A 23,673-nucleotide genomic window follows, 5' to 3' on the forward strand; every position below is an offset into this window, starting at 1 on the left:
TTTAAGTTGACTCGAATTCAATTTATTATTTAATTTTTCGATTAAAAATATAAGTTAAGCTCATGCTTTTATTAAAATGTTATTTTTGTAAACCTCTTCTCAAACATTTTTAAAAACTATTTTCTCATATAAACCATGTTGTGAGTTTTGTGACAAGCTGTTGTCGAATCCTGGTTTTGGTTACCGTAACCATGACAAACGCAAGTCTCTAATTGGTTACGTTTATTTTCGAACACTGCGTCTATATCGAAATTGTCAACACCGAGTAATAGTTCTGCGTATTAAATTTCTAAATAGATTTTAAGATTTTACTTTAATTATTATTTCGTGAAGAAAAATTAATTTTGAGTACGGGAGAGTATTATGGTGAGTAGAGTTACATACCGAGCGAGACAGGCGAGAAGTGGTCTAGAAAAAGAATGATTCTCGTGAAAACCCTCTGGACGTACACTGGTGTGAATCTGCACCAACAAAATTTTCAAGTTGCTAGAATTTTCCGCTTTCACTTTTCCAAGATACCCTCTCTACGACAAATGTTCAATACCTCTCTAGGATCTATTGTCGTTGAGTCCGCGTGTATTTGTGGCTTAGCTGCCAAAATAGCAGGTACTGAACTTCGAGTAAGTACATATTTGCACAAGTGTTCCTTGTGTGTGTGTGTGTGTGCAGCGTCGTTGCCAACTACGAAATATAAAAGTAGTGAATTTTGCTGTTGGGCACTTGGATTTCTATTGAAAGTCAGTAAAATCAATCTTTCTTACAATAATTATACATTTTAATATATTTATTAAAATAAATTGCTAAGAAAACACTTTTTCGCATTCGATAGCCACCATAAATCAATTTGCTTTTAATAAAATTTGTGTACATTTTCGTAATTAATTTCTAATAATAATCCATTTACAATAATTATTTGATAATTTATGTTTCAGAATGAGCGCCCGGGTTTATAATCTCCGAAGTACGAAAGATGTAGTAGCATCTCTGTCGGATTCGGAAGAGGAGAATTTGTCCAAAGGCAGTGAAGATGGAAGTTTATTAGTTATTATTTATTAGTTATTGCAAAAGTTATTGCATGGATCTTAAAAAATTGCTCCTCATATTGTAAAAACAGGAAGTTTTAACAAAAAGAAAAATTGCAATATTCTTTGTGGTAAGAAAACTATCTTTGTAAAATATATAAAACATATAATAACAAAGTTTGCATGAAAGTCCCTAAAAATATGTATTCATTCAATTTATATTTTTATTTACGACAGATAAAATGTTTTCAAATTCTTCATCAGGTGCTCGAACTGCATGCGCAGAATGTGTGACGACCATAGTGCACCTGTATCCATTAAATGCGAGCGTTTTGCCGAGAAATAACTATTTCCTTGTATTTTTTAAGTATTAAAATAATTTTTATGATAAATAAATGGTTTTATAGTATTTCCTTGTTATTTAATATATTTAATCTTACTTCTCCACTCTGAAAGCACGTAATTCGATTTTTGGAAATATAGTAACTTCGGGGGCGTGGTGAAAAGACTTAGTATAATTATATTGTTTTTTTTTTCTCGAAAAACAATGTTTTAGCTAATGAGTCGCGCTGGTTTCGTTGAATTTTATTAAAATGGAGAAAAAAAACGATTTTTCAAGAGAAAGAATCATTTTTTCAAAAACATACTTTGTTTAAAACAATTTTTTAATAACAAAATTCATTTTTTTGTTAATTTCAAATGCAGCATTGTATTCTACGGAAAATTTTACACCAAAAACACATGTCTTTCAATAAGTTTTGAACATTTCTTAATTTTTAAATGAGTTAATGAAGTCGTGAAATCCCAATTTGCACCTGTGTACGGTAAATGGGTGCTGGAGTGAAATGTTTCAGCTTGAACAAAAATTTCGCGAAAGAATCTGCAAGCTTTTAAGCAACGTGAATATTACATCTTTCGAAATTTTAAATCTACAGAATTTACAAAATCATTCACAATCCCAGTATGAAAGATATTTTAAAATGATATTGCTTTAGCTTAGATGAAAACTTGACTAAACAAATTAAAAACATTATTTATTTCTAATTTACCCTTACTAGTTTGGATAATAAACCTCATCACTGAAAAGTTATTAATTAACAAATTAAAGCAATGTGTGTGGAAATCTATACAACAATTGTTAGGGATTTTTTCAGCTGTCGTAATTTAAACTTCAGGTGCAAAGCCTGCGAAATGACACATACATGATTAGAAAGTAAAAAAATATTTTCAAAATATATATAATAATTGATTAATCACTATAATTTTTTACATTCTTAAAAGTTTCAAATATACAAACCATGCTTGTTCTCACATTTGATGCTGAACTGTAGCTGACTAAATATAACTGAATCATGAATTAAGTGTCATCAAAAAACCAATTCAATAATCACTTAATCGATTTCAGGGTTTTCGGATTAACAAGATACTAAATATTTGCGAATTAAATATAAATTTATTTTCATGAAAATTCACATTTTTGGTTTAATTCAACTGTAATCAACTTAAAATTTAAAAATATTTTTAGGTTGAAGTATTAATTATTATATCCTTTATTGAAAAATCATTTTTTCCAACTGTTAATTCAACTCCTTGTTTGAAAATTTAACTATTTAATTGAAAATTTATTTTTTTCTAGTTCAAGATTCATACTTTTAGTTGAAAATTGATCTCTGGGGCTTTAATGAAAAACATTTTAACTATTATATTATTAATTAAAAATTATCTTCTTTAGTTTCAAAATTTAAATATTTGTTTGAAAATTGTTGTAGTTTGTTGAAAACTTGTCTTTTTCTGTAGGAACTTAATCTTCTTTGTTGAAAATTCATCTTTTCGGAGGAAAATTAAACTATTGATTTGAAATGTAATTATTTTTTTGAGAAATGAACAGTTTGGTTAAAAAGTCATCTTTTTAAAAAATCATTCTTAAATGTTTAATAATTTAATTGGCATTTTTTTTCTTTCTGGACTGAAATTTCAGTTTGTTATTAAATTCAACTATTGTGTCGAAAATTTGTATTTTTGGTTTTAAAATTCATCGCTTTTACATCATCGCTTGAAAATTCAACTATTTTGTTGAAAATTCGTTAATTTTTTGATTGAAAATTAACTCCTTCAAATAAAGATTAAACTATATCATTTTTGATGAAAATTCAACCGTTTTTAATGGATCCTTTTTAAAACATACGTTACTTGGTTTATCAATGTTGAAACTTAATAATATTTTCACTTTTGCAAAAATGAATGGATATATTCACTCTTGATACAGCTAAGGCATATTTTACTGATTAATCATGTTCTAACGATATAAATTTGAGATTTCATATTTACATATACAAGCACAAGATAATTTTATAAATAATTACTATTTTTCATGGATAAAAATTTAATGTTAAAGTATTTTAAAATTACATATTATAAGTAAGCAAAAGATTGCAAAATTTAAAATAATTTGAAAAAGGTTAATAAAATTTGTTGTCCTCAACTTCACTTGAGATGGCCGATGCAACAACTTGTTAAACGCTCGAAAGCGCGTACAAGTATTGTCCACTCGGGACAATTTATCGATAAAAAAACTGAATGAAACGTGAAAGAAAATATATTTGCGTATTCAGCTTGATGCATCCGACAAAGTTTTCTCATTAAACTTTTTCAATCGATGATTATTACTCAAGATTATCCATAAAAACTTTGAAAACTTTCCGATTAAAAATCTATTTTTTATAAAAAATAACTGACGATTATTTCGGCCCTTTGTTTATCAAAATAGTTCAAATTTGTGTGGTGTCTTCTCAATATACAAACGATGACAATTAGCAATGTAATTTGTTAAAAAAAGTTATGCTTGTTTTTGTTTAATAACAAATTAATTCCGATCAAAATTCACGTTTCCCCAACTTTGACCTGTATGTCGGTCATCGAAAAAATGTTATTTGAAATAAGTTATTCCGAGAAAGTTGCTCACTAGACTTTGAAAAAGTTTCCCCAAAAATTTGCAGAGCACAGTGTGACGTTCCAATATTTGACAATAAATAACAAAAAATTTTATAAAAAAATTATTTGTTGAATACATGTTTTCTATGATCTCCCATAATTATACGTTTTTTCAAGTTATATTGCAAGAAATTTTAACAAAACAATATTACATGAAAAAAATTTTTCTGAAGATTATAATTGTTTATATTTTAAACAAATTTAATAAGGAAATGGAGTAATGAGGCATTTTTCGAGGGAAAAATTCTTTTTTTCGATGCAAATTTTTTCAAATTAGAAACTTTATGATAATTTCAGCAAAATTCATAATTTGTTGATTAATCTTATGATCTTTTTTAACAAATTTAATAAAGAAATGCATTATTCGCGCATTTGTCGGCTGTAAAATTAAGTTTTTTTCAATGCCAGTCTTTTTAGTTGCGAATTTTATGACAACTTGAGCAACATTCATAATAATTTGATAAATTTGATGATTTCTTTAAACGAAATTTAATGAAAAATGCATTAATCATGCATTTGTCGACAGAAAAATTCGTTTTTATCTATTTCGACTTTTTTAATTCGGAAGTTCATGATAACTTCTGCAAAATTTATACTTTTTTGATCAATTTTGTTACTTTTTAAAACAAATTTACTAAATAAATACGTTATTGAGGCATCTATCAAAGCAAAAATTCGATTTTTTCAAACCCAGTTTTTTCAGTTGGGAACTTTATGACAACTTCAGCAAAATTCATAAGTTAATAAATTTTAGAATTGCTTCAAACAAATACATTATTCGGGCATCTGTGGGCGGCAAAATTCCTCTTTTTCGACGTCAGTCTTTTTAATTAGAAACTTCATGATGATTCCAGGAAATTCATAATTGGTTGATATATTTTATATATGAAAATAATTAATAAATAAATGCATTAGTCGGACATCTTTCGAAAAAAAAGATTTTTTTTATATAATTCTTTAATTGGGAACTTATTGATAAATGATATCGAAAAAAGTATTTTTTTCGTTCACAGCTGCTCGAATAATGCATTTGTTTGTTAAATTTGTTTTTAAAAATCATAAAATTTATCAACTCATGATGAATGTTGCTGAATTTATTATGAAGATCACAATTAAAATTCTGATATCGAAAAAAAAGAATTTTTCCGTCGAAAGAGTCCCCAATAATGCATTTGTTTATTGAATTTGTTTAAAAGATCATGAGATTAATAAAAAATTCTAAATTTTGCTAGAATTATCATAAGATTACTAATTTTAAAAAATGACACCGAAAAAAACGAATTTTTTCAGTCAAAATGCCTAATCATTGAATTTTTTCATTAAATTTGTTTATATTATATTATAAACAATTATAATCTTACGTGTAAATTTGTTCAATATAATACTGTTTCTATTCAAATTTTTTGCTATATGACTTAAAGAAAACTTATGATAATGGATAATAGTAGAAAACATATTTTCAACAAATAATTTGTTTGCAAACTTTTTTTTATTGTATAATATTGGAGCATCTCATTAATCTATGCAACGAAGGTGACAATTTTTTCTGTCAATATTTGTGGGCTGTACGTTATTTCGAACTAAAAAAGTCATTGTTTTCCCCACTGTGTGCTGCCGCTGCAGTGCTCTGGTTATCGAACATTATTACTCTATCACAAAGGAGCAGCGGCAAACAGCAACAATCCTAATAGGTACTAGTCCAAAAAACCAAAATATTTCGAGGTATGTGAGGTTGAACGCGAAAAGTATGCCCACAAGCGAATCTCATGTCCCACTTGAAACTTGAAGATGAGATGCAGATTTTTAGGTCAGTTACACTACCCGTGCAGAAATTTCAAATGAGCTCTAGTGGTGCCCTGACTAGTTTTCCCTACCTCTGGTCAGGCTTTAGAGAGAAAACTAACCAGGGCCCTACCTGGAACGTAACACTGGGGCTACGGGGGCCTACTAGATGTTCTAGTAGAGTTCTAGTGTGGTCAGCCCGCCTTCAATCCAATTAAAGAGAAGAGAAGATGCGGGTCTCCTACAGGGTACTGTCACGCTACTGGCAGCTATTTTTTTTATTCGTTCATCATCATGCGACTGTATACGATCCGAATATCATATATGTTTTCAAAAATTGAAAGTTTATTTAAACATTTTAGGTAATTTTAACAACCACTACTGCTACACTCTAACGATAAGACAAAAAAGGTATTTAAAAATAAATATTAATTAATTTCGAGTATTTTTACTTTAAATATTAATGGTCCTAGCAGTCGGGAGTGCTAACCACTGCGCTAAACCGAAAAGTTGAAACTCGATGAAAAAGCCATCCTCATAACCTACAGGTTCAGAAAGCTAAAACACAAAATTTCAAACTCCCTTTTTTAAATTAAATATTTATTATTATACGAAATTATTTAAATGTAAAATATGCAAACTGTTAACGTGTACAAAAATGTACATTGTAGAGTTTAAATACTCATAAATACATTATTTTTGCATCCTGAAACATTCAAAAGCATCAAAATTATAGTTTAGGCAATATACGATTTTAGGAATTCTCTGACCGGGGCCCCATTAGACACAGATAGATTTGCCATATCTATACAAAGCATGTGAACCTGACGGGGCACCCATCAGATTTTTCTAGACTAGATATTTCGATAGGGGCCCTACCAGTTTTTTCTAGACTAGATATTCTGATAGGGGCTCCATCAGAAACCAACTTCAAATAGGGAAAGGTGGGGAAATTTCTGCATATGTAGCCCACCACTCTTAATTTTCGAGTTTTCTATAGTCTACTGAATTGCGCCCCAAATGCGCTCAATTGCGCCACCAATAAAAATGTAGGCGCCACAAAACTGTAGGAGTTATATCAGGTGTTGCGAGGAAGGGGGGGGGGGGGGGCTAGCGTTACGCTATCCCCTTTTTGGAAAAATCAAAATTTAAAACACATGATCTTGAAGATTTTCAAACGTGCTCCTATTCGCTATAAAGAAAAAATTTTGCGCCACATTGATAACCAAATTATCAGCGATCAAAAAGTTGGGTGAGGGGCTGGCGTCATTTTTCTAAACTAATAATTTTTTTTCAAATTTATCAGACCTATCTTTAATAATTTCAAATGTGCTCATATGCGCTAGTTTCAAAATTAACCAAAAACCATAACCAACCCCCTTATTACTACTTGTTACGATCCCCTATCTGATGATAACTCCAAATAAATAATAAAAATATTTGAAATCATATACGAAAAGCCCCTCATAAAATTGTATAGTGCAATTTAGGTTATTTGGAGATATCTACAGGCGATGGATTGGTAACAAGTGGCAATGAGGAGGCCGGTTATGGTTTTTTATTTATTTTGAAAGTGGCGCATACGAGCGCATTCGAAACCCAATAGGAAAGTCACTTCATCAATGCGAATTGAAAACTTTTTATTTTGTTGATCATCACTTCGTAAAATTTTATTACCTCCATATCTTGGGAAATTTTCAAGATTTTCAAGAAAATCTGATGGCGCATGAATAAAATTTCAGTCCTTTTCAGGGAAACTTTCTCAAAGTCTAGTGAAAAATTTTCTCCCGATAACTTATTTCAACTAACATATTTTTGATGACTAGCACACTGTTCGAAGTTGCCGAAACGTGGTTTTCGTTCGGAATTAATCTGTTAATAATAAAAAAACATTGTACCTTTTTTAACAAAGTACATTGCTTATAGTCATCGCTTATGTATCGAGAAAAACACCATACAAATTTCAAGCATTTTCATCAAAAAACGGTCGAATAATCGTGACTTGTGTTTTATAAAACATCGATTATTGATCTGAAAACTTTATAAGTTTTTATCGATTATCTTAAGTAATAATTGTCGAATGAAAAAGTTTCATGAAAAAAATGTATCGGCCACGTCAAGCTGAATACGCAAGTAATTTTTTATAAGTTTTGATAATTTTTGTTTTGAGATAAATTGTCTCGAGTGGACCATTCGACTTGTTGCATCCATCACCCTATTTAATTTTATAGATACGAGTTAAAACTATAGGGGCATTTTTCTCAAATTAGTTTTAATAATCGAATTGATGATATTCCAAATGTACAAGAACAATCATTGTCTTAATCTAAAAAAGGTCGTGGTTATGTGTACTGAAATTTTGGACCAAATAGCCGGACTTTTTGGACACACCCTAAAAAAAGGAATGTATCACGTTTCGTTCGCTAACTCCTCTATTAGAAAATGAGGAAAGGGGAGAGACGCCACGAAAATAAATCATTCGTGATTTTTTTTTGAGTTGTGCAATCTGCATCAGGAAAGTGTATTTTTTGTCAAGAGCGATTTTTGTTCGTACGTGAAGAGAACCCGAGAATATGTGATAAACGGCCTTCGAGAAAGATGCATTGCACTCATCGATGGAATGCTCAACGAAAATTGAAATTTTGACACAGTACAACTGTCATGGCTGCGTAAGAGGCGAAGCAGATTTGACGACAAGATCGTATATTATGGGTTGATCTCAACCAAAGCACGTGTAGATACCTTATTTCAATGATGCCTATTTTTTCTATTTTTGGGTCGACTATGCATGAATTCCATACTCGATCATCTGTCAAATTTAGATCTGCACTGTACGAAATTTCTTTAGGAATTTTCCATTATTCTTATGAGAATTATATATCCGAGACGCAAGGTAAGGTTCCAATACAGGATATTGTAGTTTTTAAACGCTGGCATAGCAATATTGCCATACATGTAAGGCAATGTTGGGGAAGAAAGATAAAAAAAATCGAAATTCACAGGCACGGAGAATCGAACCCCAAACGCCAAGCTTTAAGTTCTGCGCGTTTCTTCCAGACTAGAAAGGCACTATTTTCTCTTAACTTAGAGGTTCAATCGCTAAAGCAATAATAATAAGTTTCAGCTATTTGAAACTAGTATTAAAATACTTTTAATTAAATAAGAAAACTTTATTTAAAAACATTAATTTATTTTAAAGATAAACATGATCGGAAGATTAATATAAGAGATAAGGTTCAGAAAGAAAATCCAACTATTCTTGGTTAAAACCTAATTTTCTTAAGTTGAAAAATCTGCCCCTTAATTTTTTGGTTTAATTACTTTTCTGAAATGTTATGCATTTTGTTAATAATTCTTTTTTTTTTTGTTATAAAATAAATCTTTTTGGTAAAAAAATAAAAATTTTTGTTAAAAATTAAATCCTATTGGTTGACCGTTGAGTTCTTTTGCTAAAATTTTTTTTTTGAAGATTCCACATTTTAGTTGAAAATTCGTCTCTTTGGTGGAAAATTGAACTATTATTCTAAGAATTCTTTCTTTTAGAATTATTACCTTTCTTGAAAATACGAAAATTTAATTTTTGGCTAAAAATTGATATTTTAAATTGAAACTTAATCTTGTACTTGAGAATTTATCCTTTTCTTTTAATGAAACTGCTTAGTTCAAAATCAATCTCTTCTAGTTGAGGATTTAATCATTTAGTAGAAAATCTATTTTTTTTTTTTAAATTAAAATTAGCTTTTTTTGGTTTTGAGTCAGAATCATTTTGGATGAAATATGAACGATTAGGTACTTTGTTTGTGGTTGAAGGTTCAACACTTTTATTTCAAATTCCACTAATTTAATTTATTTGGTGGTAAATTAACTTTTCTGTTAGAAGTTCATATTTTTCGGTTGAAAATTAAAGTTTTTAGTACAGAATTCTTTTTTTTTTAATTAAAAGTTTAATAATTGTGCTTAGACACTACCATTCAACAATTTGGTAGTAAATGAGATTTTCTGTTAAAAATTTCAATTTTTGGTTGAAAATTCTACTACTTTTGTAAGAAATTAAAATGTTTATTTGAAAATTAAAAACTTGAATTGAAAGTTAGGTTAAAAATTTTCTAGTTTAAATTTTAACCTTTTTTTTAAACATTCCACTTTTTAGTCGTTAGTTTTTTTCATTTGACCTTTTCAAAATTCTTGTTTGTTAAAATTCAATTATTTATTTAAGGATCCAACTATTATGTTAGAAAATCGACTTTCATAGTTAAATTCAAGTGGTCATAACTTTTTTCGTTGAAAATTAGTTTCTTAAACTGAAACTTTAAATAATGCCATTTTTGGTTGCAAATTGATATTTTTAATTAATAATTAAAGTATTTCATTGAAAATATATGTTTCTTGATTGAAAATTAACATGCTTGCAAGAAATGATTCTTTCTCAGTCTAAAGGGCCAATGTTTTCTAAAAGGTTCGACTTTTTAGATTAAAAACTTGAATAGGTTTTGGAAAATTCATGTATTTGGGTATAAAATTAATCTTTTTTGTTAAAATTTCATCTATTTGTGAGATCATTCAAATATTTTGTTTAATAATTTGTCTTTTGTATTTAAATTCAATTGCTTGATTTTTTAAAAATCGTTTTTCGAAATGAAAATTTGAAAATTCCATCTTTAGTTGAATTTTTTTTTTATTTTAAAATGAAAATATTTCGTTGAAAATTACCTTTGCTTTCAAAAATTCTTTTTCTCCTTTTGAAAAGTCAACTTTTTATGGAAACATTCCACGCTTCAGCTTAAAAACTTGGGTATTGTGCTAAAATTTCTTGCATTTGGAGATAAAATTAATCTTGTTTGTTGAAAATTCATTATTTTGGTTAAAGATTCAAAGATTCGATTAAAAATTTGTCTTTTATGGTTAAATTAAACTAGTGAAGATTTTTTTCTAATTATATTTTTTAACAAAAACTGTAAAGAATTCCATTATTGGTAGAAATTTAATATTTTTTAGTTGAAAATTCAACTATAGTATTTCGTTGAAAATTCAGTTTACTTGATTGGAACTTAACTTATTTGTAGAAAATTCCTTTTTCTCTTGTAGGGAATGCAAAAATTTTCTGAAACATTAAACTTTTTAGCTTAAGAACTTGACTATTCAATTGAAAATTCGTATGCCAGGGTAGAAAATCTATCTTGTTTGTTGAAAAATAGCCTATTTGTTTGATGATTGAACTATTTTGTATAAAATTTATCTTCTTAAGTTAAATTCAACTGATTAAAAGTCAGTTCTTTTTTTGAATGTTGGGTTTTTTAAACTAAAGATTTAATGACTCTATTCTAGGTCATACCTTTTTTTTAAATTGAAAAGTCAATTATTTGCTTAAAGATTCATGCATTTTGTTAAAAATTCGTATTTTTGGATAAAAAATGCATCCTTTATAGCAGGAAATTCATCTTTCTTGGTTGAAAATTCATATCAATTGGGTGAAAATAAACTTGTTTGCCGAAAATTGAAGTTTTGGAGTTAAAAATTCAACTGTCTGCTAAGAAATTTGTCTTCTTGGCATGAAGATTTAAACATTTGATTTGAAAAAAGAACAACTAAATTTGTTGTCTTTAATATTTATATTTAATGTATCAAGATAGATTTAAATTTAATTTTTGATCAAGGAAGTGTCTTCAGGTCATGAATTACCATTGACAAGGAAAAGGCGATGAAATTCAGGAGTATTTTTGAAGTCCTTGAGTAAATTCACGAGCCGAAGAATTAATCCTTGAGGAATTTTAAAATCCTTTTGGATTTCTTCGTAGTACCCCCTACGTAAATTTAAGAGTTACTGCGGAAAAAGTATAGACAAATATTAGCGCAATCATTGGAAATGCGATGGACTAAGGCGGACATCGTGAAGAACGAAGTCGGAAAGAATAAAAAATGTATTGATTTTGCATTTGTATTTGTATTAATACTTAGTACTTTAATTATAATTGGAAACAAAATTATAAGATATAATAAATTTCAAAAATGGCTCTTAAATGGAAATTGGTCGGGCGCAGTTGGGTTGCTGATTGGGCGGCCAGATCAGGTACCAGATCTGGTTCTGATTGGACCGTGTGTTTCAGTAGCGATCAGGCCCAGGTCCGTTTTCCAGATCTGGGCCAGATTTGGCCTGGTCTGGAACGAGTCTGGGCCGTAGCAAAGTTTCTACACGGGCACTGATTTCATTTTCTAAAAATTGAAGCTCGCTACGTTTCCCTCAAGTAACTAAGGTGAATGACGTTTGTAATAGACAGTAATGAAAAAGAATTTGTAACACGAGCTTACTTTCAGTGAAGAAATATGAAGCTTTGAAACCTTTGACATGCCTCGAAGATTCCTTCCCTCGAAATTCTAGAAGCAACCGAGGTCCGTTGCTCATTAGTGGACGAGTTTGCATTTCCCCGCAAAAGGCATCAATTTTTTCAGGCTTTCCATCTACGTAGACGTAAGCCACTAACGAATCCACATCTTCACATCTGAAAGCAACAATCAGAAATGTCTTTTCTATAGATTCAATTTACGGAAAAAATTATTTTTAGACTGTATTCTAAGGAAGATTTACGGCTGCCCAAGGTTCATTTCACATGAGGGGCCATTCATAAATCACGCTTCAACTTTTTTAGGCGCATATCCGGATGTTCTAGCCCCTCTATCCGCCTTCCTTTCCTGCATCTGAGGGATCGCCAGACGCTGTCGCCGACCCTTGCAAGCATAGGGGTCCTTTATACTAATAAATAATGAAATAAGAAACATAATTCTTTTATTCTAGGCGACATTCAAGCTTTTGTGTTGAAAATATTGAAGAAAGTTAAGTAGCATAACAGTTTAAAATTTCTCGGAATATGGACATTTACAACTGCTAAAGTTTAATTTTAGTTAATCTATATGTGGCCTAAAAAACAATTCTAATTTACTACTATTTATGAAGGAAAATAGCATATTCCACTCATTATAATTTTCGACTTATTAACGCACTTAAAATGTCATTGGATTCATTAAAGAATGCTGATTTAGAATACAATATTTCTAAATTACTAATTGTAAAATTGTAAAATATCTTGTTCCTTATTTTATTCCTCATTAGTACAAAGGACATCTTGTTGTCAAGGGTCAGTGACAGAGTATGGCGATCCTTAAGCTTAATGAGGGAAAGCTGGGTAAATGGGGTAGAACAACCAGGTAAACGGCGATCAAATGGGCATCGCCACTTCATACTACCCCCCCCCTTTTACCCTATTTTTTAAGAATTTATATTTCTTTTCCTGTTCGCAAGATACTTCCCCCTGTCTAGTTTCTTTATTTTAGGTAGTTGTCGTACCTAAAATTTGATCTGTAAAAAAATGTTTTTCTTCGATTCGAGAAATCGAAATAATACTCCTGATGATGTCATTTTAAATAAAAAACATTGATTTTAATGAATAAACGCGGGTGGCAAAATTTCTTGTCGTTGTACAGTTTTTGTCTAGTCCGCCTTGGGTCGTTACTGGCCTGCCACAGATTGACTTTTCAGGGGCTAGACTGGGATGTAACGCTAAGGTCGTCTAGTTTCTAGAAAAACAGTATCTTTGTTAAAAATTAATTTTTTTGTTTGATGATTAATTGTTTTCGTTGAAAATTCATCTCTTTAGTTTAAAATATAATTATTTTGTTTAAAGTTATCTCTTTTGGTCAAAAATTCAAAAGCGTTCTTGAACATTCCAAGGTGCTGTTAAAAATTGGTCTTTTTGGTCAGAAAATTTGTCCTTGTGGATTCTAAATTCATTTTTTCTAGCAGAAAAGTTGACTTTTTAGTTTAGAAATTCATCAATATTTGTTGAAAATTTAACTTTGCGGGAAGAAGCTCAATATTTCTTATCTGAGAGTTCGACTATTCCTTGAAAAATTTAACTATTTAAACTAAAAAGGTTAAGGCAGCACTAGTTATTAAAAAATTTTAAAAAATACATTTCTTAAGATAATTTTCACTGGTAACAAGTCTGTTTTTAAAAACAACTTTGTTTTTTACTTACATAGAAAAGTTTGCAAAACATCTGCGATCCGATAATTGTTCAGCAACTTTTTTTTTTACAGTCAACAGTTTTTTTACCGCATCGGCAAATATTGTTGAGTCAACTAAAATTGCTTTTTGAAACACGTCGTTGTTCTCCAATTGGAATTGTTTTTGCGCTCGGTTTCACGAGGAAATCGCGATACAATTTTCAAACTGTCGAAACTCGACTCAACGTGAAATTTGACATTCAGAGCAATATTCCGATTCGATTGTCCGACAGCAGTGCCACTGGCAATGATTATATTGAATAGCAAAAAATAGCACGCCTGAATAAACCGTAGCCTCTGTTCATTTGAGCTTAATAGTAGAAGAAAAGCCTCGAATTTGTTATCTTCTTTTTTCCCAATATTCATTTAATAAAAAAAGTATTTGAAGATGTCAATTTTTTGTATTGACTTTCATTAGTTCAATCAATTCACCGAAAAATTCCTGCATCATTTTCCTTTTTGGAGAATTTAATTTCCTTCTCTTTAAAAATACAATCAAAGAAATTACAAATTAAAATTAAGGGGCGGCATTTAAATTAGGTTACGGTTCTTTTCAATATTCCCTTTTCCTCTTGTAAATATTTAAATAACATTTTTGGCTTAAAAATAATAAGATATGGGAGTTGAAACTAATGAAAAGTTATTATATTTGAATTTTTAACGAATAGTAAAATTTTGAATTAAAAACTATCAGTTTTCAACAAAATATTCAAAATTACAACAAACGACATTTCAGTTCACTTTTCAACACGTAAATTTTCTACTTAATAGTTGAATTTTTAATAAAACAGCAGAATTCTTACCCAAATTGAATGACTTTAAAACAAAACTCTTAAATTGTAAACGAAACAGTTACATTTTTATTCAAAAAATAAAATTTCTACTAAAATACGAATTTTTGAATATAAAAAACAATTTTAAAAAAATAATTCGAATTTTTATTATAAAAAAATTTCAATTGCAATTTTTATTGCCAAAATTAGAATTTCATTTAAAAAGTACATTTTTTACGAAATAGTTGCATTTTTAACCCAAAAAGAGGAATTTTCAACCAACCTCTTGACCCCTGCCCCACTTAAGCTGTTACGTAATTTATGTCCCTAATTTTGTCTCTAATTTAAATTGATGAAACTTAGATTTCCCGTTATTCTAGACTCTTCGTAAATTCATATTTTAGGCCATTTTGTTGATGAATTGTCACTTTATTTGAAAATTCATCTCTTTGGTAAAAAAGGCAAATAGATGATACAATTATTTGAAATATTCATTTATTTGGTTAAAGATTGTAATATTTTGTTAACAATTCTTAATTTTTCGTTAAATAGAATTGGTTCAAAATCAGTATTTATTCGCTGAAAAGCAATTTCTTACGTGGAAATTTTAATATATCATTTTTGGTTTTAGTGGCAAGTACAAATATTTTATGGAAAGTTAATCTATATTTTTAAAAATGTGTTCGTTTTCAGGAAAAAATGTAAATATTTTTAAAATGATTTCTTTAACTTCTTGATAGAACATTTTTCTTTTTAGTTTGAAATACAACTACTTGAATAAAACTTGAACTTTTTGATGTAAGGTGCTTCCAACAAACTTGATTGAAAACTCAGTTTTTTGTTTTGCTAAATTTTGGTTTTTTTAACTAAAAATTTAATGAGTCCATTTTTGGTGAAAAATTTATCTGCAAAGTCGAAAATTCAACTATTTTGTTGAAAATGATTTTTTTGTTTGTTTGAAGATACACGATTTCAGTTGTAAATTTTATGGCCGTGGCTAGGTTCACCAAAATTCGGTGAGCGCAAAACAAATTTTAATTTAAGATAGAAGAAAATTTCAACAAAATAATAATTTTAGGGAAACAATAATTTTTTATACAAAATCACAATATTGCACAGAATTTTAGGAAATATCCTTGCCAGTTAAAAAGTTATTTAGAATTTTTAGAAGTTTTAAAGAATTAGAAAAAATTGACAACTTTTCGGAAATCTTTCAAATGCTCAAAAAATTTCAAAATTTGTTTTTTAAATCTTTACAAATGTACATTTTGTTTTACATTTTTTTTAATTCTCTAAAATTTTAAATGATCTTTTATTCTTTTAAAAACTGCAGAATAAACTTACACAATTCTTTTATTTTTATTTTAAAATTTGAAAATCTCTGAAAGACTTAAAATTTTGTTTCGAACTCTTTAGAAATTCACCACTTGTTTTAAACATGTTGAAATATTTTAAAGTTTTAAATTATTTTTGAATCTCTTCAAAACGTCTGAGAAATTTCTTCTAAAAGCTTGCAATATTCGAAAATTGAAAGAATTGTTTTAAGATTTTATAAACTCTCTTTAGAATTTGTTTCAAATCATTTGACATTTTTTTTAAAATTGTCATCTAAAATTTACTATTTTATATATAAAATCATTTCAAGTATTCTTTTATTCTGTTGAAATTATGAAAAATTCTTTAAAATCTTATTTTTTTCGGAATTTTTTTCCAAAAAGTTGGTAAAATTCATAATATTAAAAAATGTGAAATAAGTTTAAATTTTTCCAGAAACTTTACGAATATACTTTTATATATCTTGAACCATTAAAAAATTCCTAAAATACTTTAAAATTTTGTTTCCAAATCTTCAGAAATTTAGATTTTATTTTAAACATGTTAAAATATTATGAAGTCTCAAATTATTTTTACATTTTTTTCAAACTTTCGAGTATTTCTTAATTTGATTCACATTTTTTCTTAAAATTTTGAAATATTCAACAATGAAAAATGTTGTTATAAAATTCTGTGGGTTTTTTCTAGAAAGTTTTAGAAATCATTTCACATATTTTTGACATTTTGTCAATTCTTACCTAAAATTATTGATTTAATGTCAAAAGTCATTGAAAATATTCTTTCATTTTGTTAAAATCCTTCAAATTTTTTTTTAATCTTTTTAAATTTTGGATTTGTTGTTTAAAGTTGGTCACGCTCTTCAAAATTAAAAAAAAATGGTCTGAAAAGTTTCTAGATTCTTTTTCACAATTACTAAATGTCGTTTGAATGGTTTCAAAATGTTTTTAAATATTCCTTAAACTTAATTAAAAAAACAAAGTAAGATAAGAAATCCCCGAAATTTGTTGAATAATAAAAAATGTAAAAAATTGTATGTAAGTCTTCCAGATTCTTTTTTGACACGTTTTGAAATCTTCAAAACCTAAAATTAATGTTTAAAAAAACTACATTATGTGAAATTTTCCCAGAAATCTCAGTTGGTACCGTTAACGAGAATTTTACTGGTACCGACCTTTTTTTTAATGACACCGATTTCGTAAATTTACTTCATAATTGGATTTGCTAAATTTATATATTACCAGTTTTTGTCAATAATTTAATTTCGCTCATATCTTGAAAAGTATGTAACAATTAAAATGTTCTTTTTCTAAATTATATTTAGGATCGTATAGGAAAAATTGTGCCATGAAATAAAATAACTTATTTGTAAATTTCGGCCTACAAAATTGATGCTGCAGAAAAGTCGTTAATCTTTATTAATAAATAAACCCACTGAAAACAGCCACTAAAAGTCCTATTCAAACAATGTCGCACCTAATCAGGTTTTCGACAACAATGCATGTAAAATCTCGTGAGAACCATTGTTTAAGCAAAGGATAATAAAAAACTTTTGAAAGCTATTAAAGTTTAAAAATGAAATACTGTCAAAAAAAAGAAGACGAAATTACTTTTTCCTGCGCATGACTGTTCAATTAGCTTTTTAATTTAAAGACTAATTACGTCAGCAACTAGAGTGGTAGTCAATTATGCACACTTCCTACTTTTTCTTGTTTCCGCCGTAATGCATTCAAATTCCCGTAACTGTTTGGATTAGCTAACAAGTTTCTCAAGTCATAATTTTTAATGCACTTTTACCCCAGAGTACGCTTTTTAGACAACCTTCAATTTCCATAAACTTTTTGATACCTATTTCCGAGCCCGACGATGTGGAAAAAATATAAAATAAGTACAGATTTCATTTGCAGCTTTGCGTATATTTGATGTTTTCCCATTTCCAGTTTCGAATCTTATGGTATTGAGTTTCTGATTGAAAGTCCAGATATTTATTCACTTTCTTCTCCTGTTAGGGTAAATGTTCTGGAATATTGTAAGGCAAAAATCGAATTTCGACCAATGTGTGCGAATCGAGAGATGTATAAATTTTAAGAATTCCGAAGTTTCTCCTATGTGCTTTGTCCTCTCGATTTTATTGAAATCGTGGTGGACCTTTCAAGTGCCACGAATTCAAAGAATTATTTTATAGCCTTTAAAACTTTTCGATCTGAAAATTCTCTGCGGATTTGATCAATATTATACTCTCATAAAATGTACCAGTGAAATCTCACTAGTTGAAAGAGCGAACAGTTTGTCACTGGCACCCAGTGCGATTTCACGGGTTCAATCAGTACAGTTCCGCCAATGGTTTCATAAGTTAGGTTCGCTGGTTACTGCCAGTGGTCAGTCCTATGTGTAGTCGTCCGTCAGCTGGTTAGGCAGGGCACTTAGCATTAATCACTTTAGTGGAAATCTTTGCATTATTTTTAAAAAACAATTCAAAACAATAAACGTGGATATTTATAAATAAAGATTAAAAATAAATTTAAAATATTTATGAATGAAATTTATATTTAATTAACTGTTTTAATGAAATTACTTACTGGTTCGCAAAGCCTAATTCGGAAAATCACCGGTTCACCAGGGATAACTTAAAATACTGATTGAACCAGTAACAATTTTATTGTGTCAGTTTAAGAGATAAATTTTGGTGTGAAATACAATCAAAGTCGGGTCGGCGTTTGAAAAATGTAAGTACAAAGTGAACGCCAGTTAATGAAATACCGAAATTGGAATAAAATGTTATTTAATGCTTTTACATGGATTTTGGATATTTTTTTTTGGCAGAAAATTGTATATGAAAATGATCCGATTTTTAAAATCAATTGCCTGCTATAAATTTTCATTAAGCTTCGACGAATAATTGAGCTACGTAAATCTAAAAAAAATTTTTTTGGAGGCAACAAAGTAATTTATAGAACTTTAGAAAAATTAACAATACCAAAACAGAGAAATGAATAGTCAACTGAAATAATGATTAGTCGACCATTTGTTTCTTTTGTTTAAAATCAAACTATTTTTAGACGAAAGTTAATTATTTTTGTTCTAAAGGTCAAATGTTATACTTTTGGTTAAAACTGAATCTTTTTTGGTTAAAAATGTTATTATCACGTTGCAAATTTTATTATATTTTTTAAAATTCTACAATTTTCTATGAAAGTTATTCGCTTTGATTGAAAATTCAACTGGCTTGTTGAAAATTTATCAGTTCGTCTTTTAAATTAAATATTTTTGTTAAGAATTAACTTTCTTATTAAAAATTCCTACTTTTGTGATATAAATTATAATATTTTGTAGAAAAATAGCTTTTTTGGATTAAAAATTAAGTAAAGGGGTGGTATTTTTTTTTCTTGACTGTCTTTAACTAAAAAATCAAACCTTCTAGTTAAGAAATCATTATTTTCGTTAAAAATTCGTCTTTTTGGTTTTAAAATACATCGAAAATATTCTTTTTTTTTTAATTTACCTTTATTAGCTCAAAATTTAAATATTTTTAAAAAATTTAAATCTATTGTTCGAAATTACTTTTGTTATTGAAAAATTCACTGTTTTTTTTTGTTGAAATTTTGTTATTTTTCGGTTTAAATTTAATTTTTCTACCAAAAATTTAAAGATTCCGTTTTTTGATGAAAATTTTTTATTTTGAGTCAAAAATTTTGTTATTTTTATTTCACAACGTAACTGTTTGGTTGAAAATTCTTGTACTTTTCTTATTTAAAATTAATTCTCTTGGTTAAAACTTAAACTCTTTTTTTGAAAATTTATTTCTTTGCTATTTGATAAAATTATCCTTCTTCTGGTAGAAAATTATTCTTTTTGATTTAAAACTAATTTCTTTGGTTGAAAATTAGTTTTTTTTTTTATTTACAAATTAATATTTTTGACTGAAACTATATTCTTGTTTCAAAATCATTCTTTATTGTTGAAAATTCAACTGTTTTGCTGATTATTAATATGTTTGAATTGAGTGATTCACTATTTTGCTGAAAATTCGTTTTTTTGTTAAATTCAAATGCTTTTTATTTAAGATTAAAATTTTTTTGGTTTGAAATATCAATTCTATATTTTTCAAAAAGAATGATTTTTGTTTAAAAATTAAACATAGTAATATAAAAGTTGAACTTCTTTGTTAACAATTTATTTTAGTTAATTTTTTTTTCAAATTAAACATTGAATAATTACATCATTTTTTGAAATTTTAACTTTTTCAGTTGTAACGTAAAGTGTTGGATTGTAAATTATCTGTTTTAGATGAAAAATAAACTATTAGATCGAGAATTCTTTTTTTCTCATAGAAAAATTTTCATCGTGGTTAAAAATTCATATTTTAAAAGTTAATCCTTTCTGTTCAAAGTTAATCTTTATAATTACAAATCAACTATCTGGTTAAAAGTTCAACTTTTTGCTAAGCATTTTTTAAAGTAAATATTCATTCCTTTAGTAGAAAATTTAACAATTTTTTGAAATTTGATGTCTTTTGTAGAACATTTGCCCATTTGTTACACATTTTTTATTCTTATTTGAAAATTTATCTTCTTAGTTAAAAATGTAAAGTTTTCGTTGAAACTTAAATTACTTTTTGAAAAAGGATTTTTTCCCGTGAAGATTTATAATTTTAATTCAAAATTTACATGCTTGGTTAAAAATTGAACTATTTTTTTTATTGATTATTATTTTTAAGTTAAAAATGAATCTTTTGACTAAAAATTTAATTGTTCTATTTATGGTTAAAAAAGTGCTCATTTTAAGTTGAAAATGTATCTTTTTACATGCAAATTTCACGACTTCATTCAAAGTTGAACTCCTTCGTTAACGAAATCCTTTTTTTAGATGATGATTTATCATTTCAGTTAAAAATTCATCTTTTCGATTGAAAATTTAATTTGTAAAAATTGCTTTCCTTTCTAATTGCAGTTTCTTTCCTTTTAAAGTTGAAAATAAATTTTCTTTAATGAAAATTTAAACATTCTATTTTTTGTTGGAAATTTATACTTTCTGGATGAAAATTCAAATATTTAATCCAAATTCAAGTGCTTTCTTGAATATTTAACGTTTTTTAACAATTTTACTGTTGTTTCTAGTGAGTTGTAAAAATTAATTTCCAGAGTCACAGAGATTATTTTATAGTCCAACATAGGGAAATTGACACTTTTCTACAAACAAGAAGATAAAAATTTTCTAAAACATTTATAAACTAAATTATAAATTGCAGTACTTTTACTTACTCTTTTGTACTTTCTGAAGAATGATAAAGGTTAAAGTCTTGAAATATTATTTGAACACGTTCCTTCCCTCTACCTTGGAAATCGTAATTACATCGAACTCTCGATTGATACGGATTTGGATATCCCGGTGAGGTCACCACACCAGTTTTAGTAGTGTCACTATTAAACACCATATCACAGGTAGAAGCTGTAACAAAGAAACAACATTTTTATGTTAAAAAGTTGCTATGAATTATAATTTTAATGAAATAAAAAAATGTCCTCACTGCAGTCTAGTCGAGACCTAGCTGGGCTTAACATCTATTTAAATATTTAAATTTTCCAAAAGTAATTTGATTTTTAACATAATAGTTGCATTTTTAAAAACATAGTTAAATTTTCAGCATGGTCCGATTCTCAAAGAATAAAGAATAAAATTCAATCAAATATTTTAATTTTTAAGACAAAGAGATACATTTTTTATAAGACAGTGAAATTTATATAAAAAGAAGTTAATTTTCAATCAAGAAAGATAACTTTTCTACCATGAATGGTAAATTTTCAACAAAATAGTTTATTTTTCAAGCTGGAAAGTCAAATGTTTTAGCAAACCGTTTATTTTTAATTCCGAAAAGATGAATTTTTAACAAAACAGTTAATTTTCAATCAAGAATGATAAATTTTTAATGAGATAATTAAATTTTTAACTAAAAAGTAGACCTCTCAACAAACAGAAATAATTCTCGACCTAAAAAGTCGATTTTTTACTAAAAATTTCCAAAAAATGTATGAATTTTCTATCGAATAATTTGATCTTCAACCAAAAAGTTAAATATAAAAAAATTATATAAAATAATTTTCTACTAAAAAAGATGGCTTTTCCAAAAATAAATGAAATTTATAACAAATAGTAGGATTTTTAGCTTATACAATATACAGGATAAAGTGTCAACTAAAAATGGAATAGTTATATTTTCCGATTAAATGACTGATAAAAAATAGCTGATAAAAAATAAAATAAACAAAAGAAAACGAATTTTACATACAAATTTTTTATTCTTCAACCAGAAACATAAATTTTCGACCAAGAAGAATAATGTTCTTTTTCCAAAATTACGAATTTTAACATAATATGAAATAGTTAAATTTTCAAATAAGAGAAAAAATTAGAAAAAAATTTCGTTTAATAAAGTTGTTAAATTTTAATGCAAAAAGATACATTTTTGACTAAGATTATTGATGGTCTACCAAAAATTGAGATTGTAACAAAAGACATGCATTTTCTCTGAATTTTAAACATGTTAAAGCCCAAAAGACGAATTATCTGCAAAACGTTCAATTTTCAATAAAAAAATTTTGTTTTTGAAAAAAGCGTTTAATTTTAAACTAAATAGTTCAATTTTCTACTAAACTGTTAAATTTTAATGCAAAAACAATGCATTTCCTACACAACAGCATTTTTAACATAATAATTCATTTAAAAGCAAACAGTTGAAAAGTCAAGAATAATTAAAAGTCCTTAATAAACACATTAGTTTTTTTTTTATCAAGAAATTTAAGATTTAATTTCTGTGAAGAAAGACGAATTTTTACCATAATATATGAATTTTCTACTAACGTAGATAAATTTAGAACCAAATAGTTAAATTTTTCTTAGGAATGTTTAATTTCAAAAATTTATTTTTATTCAAAAATGAAAAGAATTTTTATCAAAATAGTAAAATTTTCAACCATAGAGGCAAACGTAAAAAAATTAATTTTTAACAAAATAGTTGAACATTTGATAAAAAGATCACTTTAACAATATAGTTGCATTTTCTGCAAAATAATTACATTTTCAACCAAATAATAGAATTAATACATAATTAATAATAGAATTATTATTCTATTATTATTAATAATAATATAATTAATAATAGCATTAATACAATTTAATGAGTCGAGCATTAAAATAAACTAACATCACTTTCCAACATTTCGTTCTGAATTTCATAGAATATCTTATATTACTTGAAAACCCAATTTCTCCTTGTTATTAGGATGTTCATCTTAATATACCGATTTAATTAAGTTTTCAAGTTTTCTGCTATTCAGTGTTTCACTAATTAGTTAAAAACTGGAACTGATTCGTTAAAAATTTTTGTTGTTGTTCTGGTTTCATAATTCATAATTTGGTTCAAAAATGAACTATTTTGTTTGAAATTTTTCATTCTTCCAAATGAATTTTTTAAGATTATTTCACGTTTACCTAAACATTTATCATCTCAATTTCAAAGTTTAGCTATTTTCTTCAAAATCTCTGTATTTTTTAAAACTTTCTCTTCTGTGGTAGAATATTAATTAACCTTCTTGGTGATTCTGTGTAAATTTTTTTACGACATATATTTGTGTGACAGAAAATTTAATTATTAGCTCGAAAATTCCTTCAAAGATTTGAGTTTTGGTTGCAAATTCACGACCTTTGATAAAATAAAC

General features: G+C 27.4%; 1 protein-coding gene across 1 annotated transcript in view; it reads right to left on the minus strand.

Moving 5' to 3' along the window:
- The window catches only part of LOC117172134 (suppressor of lurcher protein 1), an 89,552-nt gene extending 68,160 nt beyond the window's left edge, over positions 1–21,392 (minus strand). The window contains exon 1 of the mRNA XM_033359931.1: positions 21,220–21,392. Within this exon, the coding sequence (XP_033215822.1) occupies positions 21,220–21,392 (173 nt within the window). The remainder of the gene's footprint in view (positions 1–21,219) is intronic.
- Between the last annotated feature and the right edge of the window lie 2,281 nt (positions 21,393–23,673).

Source organism: Belonocnema kinseyi, chromosome 4, assembly GCF_010883055.1.
Source record: "Belonocnema kinseyi isolate 2016_QV_RU_SX_M_011 chromosome 4, B_treatae_v1, whole genome shotgun sequence".
Lineage (NCBI taxonomy): Eukaryota > Metazoa > Arthropoda > Insecta > Hymenoptera > Cynipidae > Belonocnema > Belonocnema kinseyi.